The sequence below is a fragment of the Palaemon carinicauda genome, chromosome 32 (assembly GCF_036898095.1).
Source record: "Palaemon carinicauda isolate YSFRI2023 chromosome 32, ASM3689809v2, whole genome shotgun sequence".
NCBI classification, from domain to species: domain Eukaryota; kingdom Metazoa; phylum Arthropoda; class Malacostraca; order Decapoda; family Palaemonidae; genus Palaemon; species Palaemon carinicauda.
This window is the reverse complement of record NC_090756.1, coordinates 23658650-23673260: the sequence shown is the minus strand read 5'-3', so window position 1 is coordinate 23673260 and position 14611 is coordinate 23658650. Positions and strand designations below refer to the sequence as shown.

General features: G+C 45.2%; 1 protein-coding gene across 2 annotated transcripts in view; it reads left to right on the top strand.

The window, feature by feature from the left end:
- Positions 1 to 14611, top strand: part of LOC137625327 (serine-rich adhesin for platelets-like) — a 58638-nt gene that overhangs the window by 23115 nt on the left and 20912 nt on the right. For both annotated transcript variants that reach the window (XM_068356166.1, XM_068356165.1), the window contains exon 4: positions 44 to 5763. In XM_068356166.1, the coding sequence (XP_068212267.1) occupies positions 44 to 5763 (5720 nt within the window). The remainder of the gene's footprint in view (positions 1 to 43; positions 5764 to 14611) is intronic.

Below are 14611 nucleotides of genomic sequence, written 5' to 3'. Positions count from 1 at the left end.
TAATTACCGACGTTAATTTACACCCTTTCATTTTTGCTTTCAGGAGGTGGAGGTGATATGAGACTGTATGGTTATGGTGGCTATGAAGGACAGGTCGATGGTCGCGGAGAAGGCCGCCCGGAGGGCCGAAGCGAGGGCCGCAGGGTTCCCAGCAAAGGGGAGACAAAGGCCACGCCCCCTCTGCCTCCAGGCATGGGAGCCAGCATGGGGTCAGCTTTGGCTTCCCTTCAACAGCTTGTGGCCAGTGGGGGTGCTGATGCAGCTAACGTCTACAGAAGTTTTCTGGCAGCTCGCCAATACGCTGCCGCAGCCGCTGCCCTCAGTGCCCTCCCGGCTGCACCTCCGCCATCCATAAATCCTGCTGCTCTTCATGCTGCTAATGCATTGTCTGGCCATCACCAGCAACAACAACAGCATCAACAGCAGCAGCAGCAACAGCAGAGAAGGCAGCAGCAGCAGCAGCAACATCATCAACAGCAGTTGCAACAGCAACAGGCAGCTGCGTTTGTAGCAGCAGCTACAGCTGGACTCAACGGAGAAGGGTTAGGAATGCACGGAGCCTCACGTATGCAGCAGCCCTCGCCCCAGGGGAGAAAGTGCACGCCAGTCCCAGCCGACATTCGACACGATGACCCTCTGCCATCGCCGGGGAGGACGCGCTCCCACCCTCCTCCAACCATCAATAATCAGGAGACAGTTTGTACTCCTGTGATTGGAAAAGGGAACTTTGAGCCACCTCCCGGAGTCGGAGATGGCGGGGGAGATATGGGAAGCGACGGCAGGCGAGTGCAGAGTGGAAGCGAGAGTGAAGGTGACCAGAGAATCAGGCACAGGCGCAAGCAGGAGCAGCCTAGGCGCCAGAGTGTCATATACCCTGTCGCTATGCAATCTGAGACTGGTGGAGGTGGTGGGGGTGACTCGAGTTCAGATGATTCTCAGGGCTATGATGTGCTTCTTGCTCGGAACCCTGGCGGCGAACACAGAAATTCCCCTCACGATTCCGTGCACAGTAACTCGCCAGTAGATCCAGCTTTACGGCTGTCCAGAGAGACGTTCCCCTCTCAGGGAATGAGTCAGGCTATGAGTCACGCTCTAGCTCACCCTTTCTTGGCAGCTCACCTGAATGCCAGTCAGCTCCTGCAGGTAGCTCAGACAACTCCTCCTCCTCCTCCTCCTCCACCCACGAAGCAGGAAGGGCCCCCTGCTCCTTCCCCGCATTCTCAAACGCATCAGCTGCAAGTTCGGACAGACTTGCTGGAACCGCATCCAAGGGAAGTTGAACCCTCTTATCCCTCACAGGACCCTCCGCCTCGCTCCCTCTCGCAACCACAGATATCCCTGCCAGAGGTGGACATTCGTAGTGTACGGACCCCTCCTAGTAACGCTTCTTTAGATAGCAATGTTGCACCCGTTAAAAAGAGGAGGTGCTCTCCTAGTTATATGGAAAATGACACTATGGTCAGTGACAATATGGTGGTAAAGACAAATGTGAGTGAAGTAAGTTCTAGGAGTGATGGTGGGACAAGTAATAGTCTATCTAGTACGAGTTATAACCAGACGAGAGAGGAAAGTACTGCACGTACTATAAGTCCCAATGTAGAAATCACACCTGTGAATGGTCTCAGTGGATCTTGTGAGGCTGTGGACAAGAATGCTAGTAGTAGTGGTAGTGACAGTCAGTCTTCGTTAAATGTGAGCATGCAAAGTTGTGAAACAGAAAAACCTTTGAATAGAAGTTTAGATAAAAGTGATCAGGATTTTTATAACGGTGATAACGAAATTCTGTTCAGTCCTAGAAAGAGGAACAGGAAGAGGAAATCCGAAAGCGAACCCGCGGCGGAAGTAGAGACCGCTGGTATTGAGGGGCAGCTGGATGAAAGTGCAGAGAGTAAAAGGAGAACTAGGCAAAAAAGGGCCATTTCTTACGTTGAAGATGGCACAGACCCAGTGCTGGAGATGAACGAGGATTCGTCTCCTGACGCTACTCCGGTGAAAAAGAAAGGCAGGAAGCCGAAGGAGTGTCGCGAAAGGACTGACAGTGAAAGCAATCCTAGTCCTGAACAACCACAAACAAATGAACCTCCAACAAGTCCTATTACACTGCCGCCACCGCCGCTACCACCTCCCCAACCATCGTCAGGTCTTCAGGAAGAATCGCCACCCAAGTCTATGCATAATTCTCCCCCAAGTCGAGGGCGGGGAAGGGGCCTCTACCGGGGAGCCCCAAAGGGTAGAGGCAGATTGCAAGTGACAGCAAATACCCACGAATTCTCAAGTATCACTGAGCCTTTGCACGTTGATACGTCTCTTGCCATGGAGCCCGATTTAAGGGTTCCAGGTCCCCCTCCCATAACCCCTTCGTCTTGCAGCCCCGATGTGTACGATTTTAATGACACTGATAGTGATGGTGTAGGTCGAGGGAAAAAGGGCAAGAGAGGGAGGAAGAAAGGTTTTAGTCCTAAGAAGAATAATAAGCAGTCTCCCGTAGAAGTGGCAAAAGCTAATATTAGTCCTAGGTCTCGTGATACAATGGTAAAATCTCCTAAGTCACCCAAGTTCTTTTCGAGTTCCAGGAGTCCCGTGTCAGAGCGTAACAAAGAGTGGCTCCGAGGGGTGTCTCCTCCAGTTCGAGACTTATCAAAATCCTTCACGGAAGTTTCTTGCAATGAAGGGGGCACTGCCTACAACCATGCAACCTCCCATGTCGATGGGAAATCAGCTGATGCTTTACAAAATTCTGAAAGTTGTGATAGTTTAACGGCTGACAATGCAAAATTAGATGTTAATGTCACTTCTCCCCGAAGAAGCACCCGTAGGTTTAAGCATCGAGATATGGATTCGTCATTGTTGGATGTCAGAGACGACTCCTCTGATTTGAGTCTTCAGTCACTCCCCAGTAATTCCAAAATTAACACTTCGTTCTCAGGGTCTATCGTAAACAGTGCACAAAATTCTGAGGAGAAGATTGACAAAGAGGACGAGTCACCCTCTTGTGGGTCGGACATAGCCGACGGTTCTCCGAGCAGTCGCGTGCGAAGAAGAGGGAGAAAACCTTTCGATCCTAATGATGTGACTGCAGGTCAGGTTTCGAATTGTGATGTCGATAGCGTCTCATCCCCAGAGAAAAGTCTTCCCACTTGTGGTGATTCGGCAGTTACAGATGAGAGCCATAATAAAGTTCCAGACAGTATTAATGTTGATGAGAAATGTAATTCTATTCCCCCGGTCAAGAAAGGTAAACGAGGAAGACCCCCTAAAGGTGTGAAAGTCGAAAGCCCAGGAGCGGCTGCCAAGGGTAAAGGGAAGGGCAGAGGCAAGAAACGGAAGAGAAAATTCACGCCCGTTCCGAAAGGAACGAAGAAGAAGCTATTTGATGGCGACAAAGAAATGAATGCGCTTCCAGGAGAAACCAATCAGTATCAGTCGGTACCTGAAGATGTTTATGATGATGCTGATGAAGATTCCACGGAGAATGATACACAGGTCAACTCGTGTGATTTAGATAGTACTTCTGAGGAGAAGACGGGACCTTCGCACGTGGTAAATGATTCTTTAAAACCTGAGGATTCCTTGCTTCAAAACAAACCCAACAAAGTGACAGATACAAGTTTAGAAAGTAATGAGAAGACACCGAGTTCCTGTGATGCCCCACAAAATGAAAAGGGTTTGAAATCCTCAGATAAACCAGAATCTGTTGGAGAAACTTTAACTGTGATAGCACAAATGGAGGAGGAATCTCGTGTCAGGAGGTTACGAGGGAGAAGGCCAAGTTCTAAGCAAGATGGAAAGGCCGATTCGGAACTTGCGAAACCAAAGGAGGAGGAACTGATAGCGAATGAGATTATAAAAGGCTCCCAATTTGGGTCGGACTTGGAACGTTGTATCCCCAAGGAAAATCCCACTACACCAGTTGCCAATATAGAAGTCAAGGAAACCATTCCTGATAAAGGTGATGTCAAGGAAAGTCTACAAAATCCAACTTCAAAAATGCTCGTTGATAACAAGTCTGTCACCACAAACAAAAGTGCAGACACTCCAAATGCAATCTCAGGTACCCAGGAGAAATCCAAAGGTCATGGAATATCGATGCCTTACCCCAAGAGGAAAGGGCCAGAAATAGAAAAAGAATCTTTTGGAAGTCAGTTCAAAGCATTTATTGAGAACGATAAATCAATAGAAACACAAGATTATTCAAACATTGAGTTGCCTGAAAGTAAAGATGTACAAGACCCTCTAGGGGATGTTGGTAACCCTGGACCGGGAAACGATGATGCCAAGGACAGCATTGTACCTATCATACCCGAAGTTAAAAGTTTTGGCGATGGAGTGAATCTTGAAAGCCAGATTAGTAGGGCGAAGTCGTTGGAAAGTCAAGAGACTGGTTTGAAGCAAGTCGAAGCTGAAGTTAAGGTTCACTTTCCTCCTCCTGAAAAGGCTGAAAGTGATTCCAAGGTAAATCTGAAAATGGTTTCTGTTGAGGAAGAAGCAAAGAAAGAAAATGAAGAAAAGCCCTCGCCTCTTGATGTCACATCCGTACCCCATGAAAAGAATCCTGATGGTGAAAACCCTATGCTTTCCCTAAGTAACAATACACAACCTGTAATGAAAGATGATGATGATGACGCCACCAAAAATCCAATTTCTGACATCCCTTCGGACATGTTACTGGACGTTCCGGAGACCTCGGACAACATGCCGATCCCTCCCCCAGATGCAATGGAGGTTCCTCAAGGTACAGATATGGATGTAGATGCAGAAACTGTGGAGAACATTGCAAAATTTCTAGAGGAGACGGCTTCCGCTATACCTGGTGCTACAGAAGAGAATTACATTGAGAAACGTCCCAAGCGTTCGTCGCGGCCCCCAAGGAATATGGATGACAGCGAGATGAATGATCTGATTAGGTTACTCAATATGGAAGACGAAGAAAGTGAGGATGAAGATTATGTACCCAAGGACCTTGAAAACTTGGATAGCGCTGCTGAAAGTTACGACGGAGCAGATAGTGATGGACATGACGACGATGACGATGACGATTACGACAGTGGTGAAAGTGAGAGCCGTGGTGGTAGTACATTAAGTAATTTCCTTGAAATGGCAGGTGATGGGGGTGGTGATAATGACAAGGTGCCAACTAGTTTCAAACATGGGAAGGGGTCTGCTTCCGCCAAATCAAAGGGACTGAAAAATGGGAAGGGTAAGAAATACAAAAGTGACACATCCAGTGCCAAGAAGGGTAAAGTGAAAGGAAAAGTGAAGTACAATAGCAAAGGGAGACATGACGACGACGTGAAAAGGAAGGGGGACGACGGAAAGAAAAAGGGCGACGGGGAAAGGAAGGGTCCGTACATTCGGGTGGACCCGAGCACGTCGGGAGAGGTGATCGTTAATACCCCTTACCGTGACGAAGAGGAGCAGGACAAGCAGGTGCGGAAATTGAACATTCAGTTTTATTGTAAAATCGAAGCCAAACAAAAGACTGCGAAAGTTGGTTACAACAGTACGCTTCATAATAATTACGATGCGTTTTCCAAAGACACCTCTTGGTTCTGCTCTCTCTGCAAAAACTACAGTCATACATGGAAATTGGGCGATCTCTTTGGACCCTACTTCATCGAAGGGTTGACGGTCTGCAAGAAGAAGTATCCCAAGGTGATCGAAGGCCAGGTCGTGGAATCCACATCTCCAAACGAGGTTGGTAGATTCAAGAAACGTCCTCCGAGACGCGAATCCACTTCGGATGTTCCTGGAGAAACTAAAAAGGTAGGAACGATTCGGTTGTTTTAAGAATATTTACTGTATTAATACTGCTTGATCGATGCCACTTCACTATTAGCTTCTTGAAACTAATAACAGAAATTGTAGAGTTGATGAATTTACCCTTTTGTCACTGATTGCCTGATTTATTGTCTCACAGACTTCGTGTCCTAGTTTTGTTTCACAGTTTTCTGTTCTTTTCTTTTTTCTCACGGTGGGAGTTAGTTCTCCGGGCTTCTTGCGGCAAAGTTTTCTTATGAGATTTAAATGGAGAAGTAGCGATCTCCGGCTTTTAATACCTAAACGAAGAGGTTCTTATCAAAGCGATACAGTACAAGTTATATGTTATTTGAGGCTACATATTTAAATGATGAAAGAATGATTTTGGGTAGTGTTTTCATTTATTTCACAATAGATTTTAACAGGCCCAAACAGTTCAAAGTATTATTAACATTTTCCTTCTGTATTAAATGTTTTCAAGTATCACCTTTTTAACCTTCCTGGTTGGCGCATTATTTTTGGTTTCCTTTCTCCCTCCAAGTAAAAGATTATCAACTACTGCTGTTAGTACTGATTTTTATTCCCATTTTCCCTTCTGTAAGAGTTGTCTCTTGGTTCAACATCAACAATAATGTAAATGAAGGTAAATTAGGCTTAAAAGTTAGAGGAATTCTTAACTCGGTTATACCAAACGCATAAAAGAGCCTCGAATGACTTCCCTGGCCATTAATGAATAATATTACAGGAGGAGGAATCTTTTATGTCACTAGACAGTTAAAATTCATCCTATAGATTAGAAAGTTAAGTTCCTCCACAGAGCTTTTCAGCCTCGCTATACAATAGTGTTTCGTGTATAAGAATTTGTTCAGTTATCATAGTACAGTCACTGTAGATCAACAAGTTACTCTCCAAATTACCCTTGAACATGAATCAGTGACTTGGTTAATTCTTGTTCACCTCGCCTTAAGTAGTGTCCATTTCGTATCATTCACTCCGACCTTGGTCTCATTATTACTGTTAAAAGATTCAGTCTAATTTGATAGCAGACACTCTTCGGTACCTCATTTTTATGGTTAAAACAGTCTGTTTAAGGTTGTCTTTCACGTCCCACTAGTTCATTTGATAGCAGAATCTCTCTTGTACCCAGAGAAATCTGGTAATTTAGGTCTGTTGTTTAACGCCTAATCTTCTTGTGATGGATTATTTATGTTTTTTCAATATTAATCTTACCCGATAATCATGTAGCTGTCAACTCTGTTGCCGACAGAAATCTACGGTCGGGATACGCCAGCGATCGCTATACAGGTGGGGGTGAACACCACAGCGCCATCTGTGGTCAGGTACTCTAGTACTTCTTGTCAACACCACCTCAATTTTTCCTCTGTCGTGCCTCCGGCTAGACCTACAGTACATGGATACGCTGTTGATTCTGGAGTTATTGCTCACGATTTGGTGATGTATTTGCTCTAGAGTTTAGCCTTCGCTATTCAGGAAGCTATATCATTAGCTTAGCAAGTTTTTGGAATTAATTTGATTTAATTTTTTATTTAATTTTGGTACGAAGAGAGTATGAACTCTCTTTCACTTTTAAATGGCCGACCCTTCCCTTAGACGGAAGTGTTGGTGTCGAAGAGAGTATAGACTCTCTTAATTTTGCTTAACAAAGTTATAGATTTATTTTATATCTCTCCGCCTTTTATAGGCCTCTTTGATTAACTTCCTTTTATTATAAACTTATTAAAATTAATTTTTATATTTGTTTATATTCGACCTTTCCTAATAGTAGGCGGTCTTTTCTTGGAACCGAAGTTAATTAACTTTGAGCCCGTCATTTCGTTTTTACCTGTTAACATATTATGCTATTTTAATGTTTTTGAAAGAATTTCTTTGATAAGTCTTGTACTGTTTTCAAAGTTGAACTAACGTTTTGTTTTGTCTCTGCAGTTGTTGACGTTCAGAACGTTCAACGCGCTCTATCGTTACGATAGAGAGAGAGTCTATCACGGTGTCACGTTGCAGTAAGAGTAAACCGATTCTAGCGTTTTGTTCATTCTTTCTTAGCTTAAATGGTTCTATTCTAATAAAGGAACTTTTTATTTGGGAGACCTTTCAGTTTTTTTCCTTTAACAATAATATGTTTTAACGATATATATAATTGGGCTCTTCTCTCAGGTGCTAAGTCAAGAGAGAGAGAGAGAGAGAGAGATAGAGACGGAGGGAGAGAGAGGAGGATAAACGTTTCGTTCAAGCGGGTAACGTTGTTATCGTTTTTGCTCTTCTCCCTAGTCTCTTTAGGGGAAGAAGGTAAACGTTTCTAGAGTTTTATTCTTGTTCTCAGACTTATGCGGTGAGAGATTTTAAACGTAGTTTATTTGATCTAGTGTTTAATCTCTTTTCCAGCCACTGAATTATTTATCTTTCTTTATGTTTTTCTGTTACATTGTAATACTGTTTTCGCAATTACTAACTTTTAATGAAGGATAGAATTGCGTGTTTCAGGTACAAACCACTTAAAGTTTCGAGTTCAGTGAAATAAGTGCAAACAGAAAATCAAAAGTGATAAAGTGATAAGCGCATAGTGTTACAGTGTTGCGTTCGAGGGTTCGTCTGTTCGTGCCAGTTGTTCGCCTAGTCTGGGACCTCTTACAAGCTCCCAAGCCCAGGGGAGAAGTAATGTCGAAGGACTTATGGGTTCAGCAGGCCTTGATCGACAAACAGACGTTTCCCTCCGTGGTTTCGGGTGTAACCAACTCACGTAGCCGACGTGATCACCCCACCCACACAAAGACGAGAGAGCCCATTTATTCCTCGTCTGCGGAAGAGGTTTCTCGCAGAAACCATGGACCAAATCTTGCAGCTTTTAAGTGCAAGTCGGTCCCTTCCGCGCAAGTCCAACTCCTAGGTGGTGCCATTAGCACTGGGTCAGTTCGGACTTGCTGCAGTACGACAACTGCATACCTCCCAGAGAGGCAAGGTGGTATCGCAACAGACAGTAACTCCGTCTGTTGCCGCACCAGCTGTTTTAGACCCTCAGTTTCAACGGACAGTAGCTCCGTTTGTTGTTGTCTTTCTTAAACTCTAGTAGTCTATGCTGCTGACAATGCAGTCTCAGCTTGCGGTGTTGATGCAGGAGTTTCAGGCAGAGAAGGTTAACACACCTCCTCCTGCGAGCGCTCCTCCACCTCTACGCAGTCCAGCCTGCCAGACGTATGATGTTGAGGTTCCTCAAGCTACCTCCATGCGTGAGCTGCCGCATTGGGAGTTGCCAGATACCAGCTCTGTGCAGCAACCTCCACTTTCCTTGAGGCAGGAGCCTCTTGCCACGCGGCAACCTCCTCAACACTTGAGGCAGGAGCCTTATGCTTTGCAGCAACCTCCTCTACCCTTGAGGTAGGAGCCTCTTGCGTTGCGACTACCTCCTCCATCCTCGAGGCAGCTACCTCTTGCGGTGCGACAACCTCCACCATCCTCGAGGCAGCAACCTCAACTCCACCTCTGCGCAGTCCACCCTGCCAGACGTATGATGTTGAGGTTCCTCAACCTACCTCCACGCGTGAGCTGCCGCTTTGGGAGTTGCCAGATACCAGCGCTATGCAGCAACCTCTTGCGTTGCGGCAACCTCCACCATCCTTGAGGCAGCAACCTCAACTCTTGTGGCAGCCACCTCCACTCTTGAGGCAAGAACCTCAACTCTTGAATGGGCTCTCGTGGCATGGTTGATTTCGACCTGGCCTTTCTTTAGAAGGGGCTAGCGTTCGATCCCAAGTATGAGGTAGAAATTTATTTCTATTTCAACACGATGTTGTGTTGATATTTATCCATATTGACTCATTAGGGGTAATTTGATTGAATTACTACCATTGTGTCACGTGGTGGCCCGGGGAAATCTGGTAAAACTCGCTGGTAAAGAGACTGATGTCTCACCAGGTAAATCCTCGGACAGCTAGATTAGTGTCAGGTTCAGATTTCTTTAAAAAATCCTCCTCTACCCATGAGGCAGCCTCATGCTTATGAGGAGCCTCATGCTATGCGGCATCCTCCTCAAACCATGAGGCAAAAGCCTCATGCTATGCGGCAACCGCCTCAACCCATGAGGCAGGAGCCTCATACTATGCGGCATCCTCCTCAACGCATGCGGCATAAGCCTCATCCCTTGCAGCTTGAGCCTCATCCCATGCAGCATGAGTCTCATACCATGCAGCATGAGCCTCATCCCATGCAGCATGAGCCTCATCCCATGCAGCATAAGCCGCACGCCATGCAACATGCTCTGCTTACCTTACAGCATGCTCTACATACAGCATGCTCTGCATACCTTACCGCATGCTTCTCAGTCACACATCTTTGGTTGTTGCCAACTCACTAGACTGTCAAGCAGTTTCATAACGTTGCCTTCTAGTCTGCTGCTTTTGCACCAGTGAAACCCTCACTGAGAGAACTTAGCTTTTCTCGGATATGGTTCCTGTAGATGAGAAAGTGCTATTCTCCCTCCTTCTGATTTTCCCTTGAGGACTCTGTCATTTGGAGAGGAGCCTTTAGCTGCTTAGCCTCCTATGGACTTTTATTTAAGCATAGCATGCTTCCAGGGAGGGTAATGGTTCCACTTCAGTCGCTAACCCCGTCTGTTACCACACCTGCTCCCATAGACCTTGAGCTGTGTTGCAAGACATGCAGTCCAAGCTTAGTCCTTGTTAGAGGATTTTTTGTTTACGGAGTCAGTGTGTCACTGGGAAGACGTTCAACAACCAGCAGAAGTGTCTTTTTGTGACGCAGTGCGGCAACCTCAGCAACCCGATAAGGAGTTGTCTGTACGACCCAGACAGTCTAGACAGCTTCGGGTTGTCACTGTACTTCCTCGCTTCCCCATGGTTGACAGTTCACAGACTGTGCTGCAGTACCATGATCTTGTGTCCGGCTCCGTCAGACGACTAGCTTTTAAGAGCTCCCACAAGTCGTCGCTGTCTGGAGATTCTCAGATGGACTATGGGTCTGACCAAGGAACTGGGCCTCCTGGTCAATTTTGAGGAGTCCCAGCTCGTCCCATCCCAGACCATTGTCTCCTGGGTATGGATCTTCAGAGTCGAGCTTTTCGGGCTTTTCCGTCAGCCCCAAAGATATACTAAGCCCTAGATTGCATCCAGAGCATGCTGAGAAGGAACCGATGCTCAGTCAGGTAGTGGATGAGTCTAACAGGGACACTTTCATCGCTGGCACTGTTCATCGAGTTAGGGAGACCCCACCTCCCCCCCTTCAGTATCATCTAGCGGCTCACTGGATAAAGGACATGACGCTAGAGACGATCTCAGTTCCTGTTTCCGAAGAGAGGAGGTCTACTCTCACGTGGTGAAAGAACAGCTTTCTTCTCAAGGAAGTCTACCTTTGGCTGTTCAGAAACCCGACCGCCGTCTCTTCTCTGACGCATCAGACACGGGCTGGGGTGCGACTTTGGACGGACAGGAATGCTCGGGAACATGGAATCAGGAGCTAAGGACACTTCACATCTATTGCAAGGAGCTGTTGGCGGTTCGTCTGACCTTGATAAACTTCAAGTCCCTCCAGCTTAACAAGGTGGTGGAGGTGGACTCTGACAACACCACAGCCTTGGCTTACATCTCCAAGCAGGGAGGGACTCATTCGTGGAAGTTGTTCTAGATCGCAAGGGACCTCCTCATCTGGTTAAAAGATCGAAAGCTCACGCTGGTAACGAGGTTCATTCAGGGCGATATGAATGTCATGGCAGATCGCCTTAGCCGGAAGGGTCAGGTCATCCCCACAGAGTGGACCCTTCACAAGAATGTTTGCAGCAGACTTTGGGCCCTGTGGGGTCAGCCAACCATAGATCTGTTCGCTACCTCGATAACCTAGAGGCTCCCGTTGTATTGTTCTCCGATTCCAGACCCAGCAGCAGTTCACGTGGATGCTTTTCTGCTGGATTGGTCCCATCTCGACCTGTATGCATTCCCGCCGTTCAAGATTGTCAACAGGGTACTTCAGAAGTTCGCCTCTCGCAAAGGGACACGGCTGACGTTGGTTGGCTCCGCTCTGGCCCGCGAGAAAATGGTTCATAGAGGTACTGCAATGGCTGGTCGACATTCCCAGGACTCTTCCTCTAGGAGTGGACCTTCTACGTCTACCTCACGTAAAGAAGGTACATCCAAACCTCCACGCTCTTCGTCTGACTGCCTTCAGACTTTCGAAAGACTCTCAAGAGCTAGGGGCTTTTCGAAGGAGGCAGCCAGAGCGATTGCCAGAGCAAGGAGGACATCCACTCTCAGAGTCTATCAGTCTAAAGGGGAAGTCTTCCGAAGCTGGTACAAGGCCAATGCAGTTTCCTCATCCAGTACCACTGTAACCCAGATTGCTGACTTCCTGTTACATCTAAGGAACGTAAGATCCCTTTCAGCTCTTACGATTAAGGGTTACAGAAGTATGTTGGCAGTGGTTTTCCGCCACAGAGGCTTGGATCTTTCCACCAACAAAGATCTACAGGACCTCCTTAGGTCTTTTAAGACCTCAAAGGAACGTCGGTTGTCCACTCCAGGCTGGAATCTAGACGTGGTCCTAAGGTTCCTTATGTCGTCAAGATTTGAACCTCTCCAATCAGCCTCTTTTAAGGACCTCACATTAAAAACTCTTTTCCTCGTGTGCTTGACAACAGCTAAAAGAGTAAGTGAGATCCACGCCTTCAGCAGGAACATAGTTTTCACATCTGAAACGGCTACATGTTCCTTGCAGCTCGGTTTTTTTGCTAAAACGAGCTTCCTTCACGTCCTTGGCCTAAGTCGTTCGAGATCCCAAGCCTGTCCAACTTGGTGGGGGACGAACTGGAGAGAGTACTTTGCCCAGTTAGAGCTCTTAGGTACTATCTAAAAAGGTCATAACCTTTACGAGGACAATCAGAAGCCTTATGGTGTGCAATCAAGAAGCCTTCTCTTCCAAGGTCTAAGAACTCAGTTCTTACCTATTCAGGCTCCTGATTAGGGAAGCACATTCTCATCTGAAGGAAGAAGACCTTGCTTTGCTGAAGGTAAGGACACATGAAGTGAGAGCTGTGGCTACTTCAGTGGCCCTCAAACAGAACCGTTCTCTGCAGAGTGTTATGGATGCAACCTATTGGAGAAGCAATTCAGTGTTCGCATCATTCTATCTCAAAGATGTCCAGTCTCTTTACGAGAACTGCTACACCCTGGGACCATTCGTAGCAACGAATGCAGTAGTAGGCGGGGGCTCAGCCACTACATTCCCATAATCCCATAACCTTTTTAACCTTTCTCTTGAATACTTTTTATGGGTTGTACGGTTGGCTAAGAAGCCTTCCACATCCTTGTTGATTTGGCGGGTGGTCAATTCTTTCTTGAGAAGCGCCGAGGTTAAAGGTTGTGATGAGGTCCTTTAGTATGGGTTGCAGCCCTTTATACTTCAGCACCTAAGAGTCGTTCAGCATCCTAAGAGGACCGCTACGCTCAGTAAGAAAGACGTACTTAATAAAGGCAGAGTAATGGTTCAAGTTGTCTTCCTTACCAGGTACTTATTTATTTTATGTTATTTTTTAATAACTAATAAAATAAAATACGGGATACTTAGCTTCTGTGTTAACATGTATGCTGGTCTCCACCCACCACCCTGGGTGTGAATCAGCTACATGATTATCGGGTAAGATTAATATTGAAAAATGTTATTTTCATTAGTAAAATAAATTTTTGAATATACTTACCCGATAATCATGATTTAATTGACCCACCCTTCCTCCCCATAGAGAACCAGTGGACCGAGGAAAAAATTGAGGTGGTGTTGACAAGAAGTACTAGAGTACCTGACCACAGATGGCGCTGTGGTGTTCACCCCCACCTGTATAGCGATCGCTGGCGTATCCCGACCGTAGATTTCTGTCGGCAACAGAGTTGACAGCTACATGATTATCGGGTAAGTATATTCAAAAATTTATTTTACTAATGAAAATAACATTTTTAAATGCATCCCCAACTCATACTAGTTTTAAATCATAGAACTTATATAAAATGGGAGGAGTTGTTTATGATATTTAAAAAGACAGCGTGATTGATATTAAATCAAATCTCAATAGACCCCAAGAGAAAAGGAATTAAAAGAAATAGGGAGCTTTTTGGATATGTATGACAAGTGGTATGAGATTTACTAAAAAAAAACTCAAGGAAAAATATAGTCGTCTGTTATAGTAGAATTGAAAAAAAGGAAAACTAGGAAGCAAATTTTTAAGACATTTTTAAATCCAGTATTACTTGTGTATGGAAATTTAAATTGTATATAAAATGTATTTACAAAACTTTTTTGTAATGTATGGTAAAAACTAACCTCATTTACTTGTTCTTTCACTTTGGGGGTGAGGGTTGTTTGATACTTCTTGTAAGGTCATCTGAATGCATGAAAGAAATGAAGGGCTGGGGAGCCATACCGAGTAAATAGTGTAGTTATTCTTGTAATGTATGGATTGAAGCAGTAAAGTTTTCTGATTACCATAAATCTTTTGTAAAAGAAGTAAAAGAAAAGTTTATTAGTGATTCAACTTGCAAAGGGCAGAAGAAATTTACGGGAACTGTGTTATTAACTATTTGGTGAATGTTCGGAGTTTTAGTGATTGAGGCATAACATTTAAGATTAAAATTTAGTTATGCATGATATAATATGCATAGAATTAATTGGCTCTGAGGTGGTTTTTATATTTTAGTCACCTGAAAAAAATACACAGGATAAAAAAAATGTTTTTAAATACAAACCCATTAATCATATTTGACCTTATTTCCATGCAAGAGATTTCATTGCACTAAGCTGACTATCTCAAGACTGAAAGACTTCTTAAAATCCAGACACTTAGATG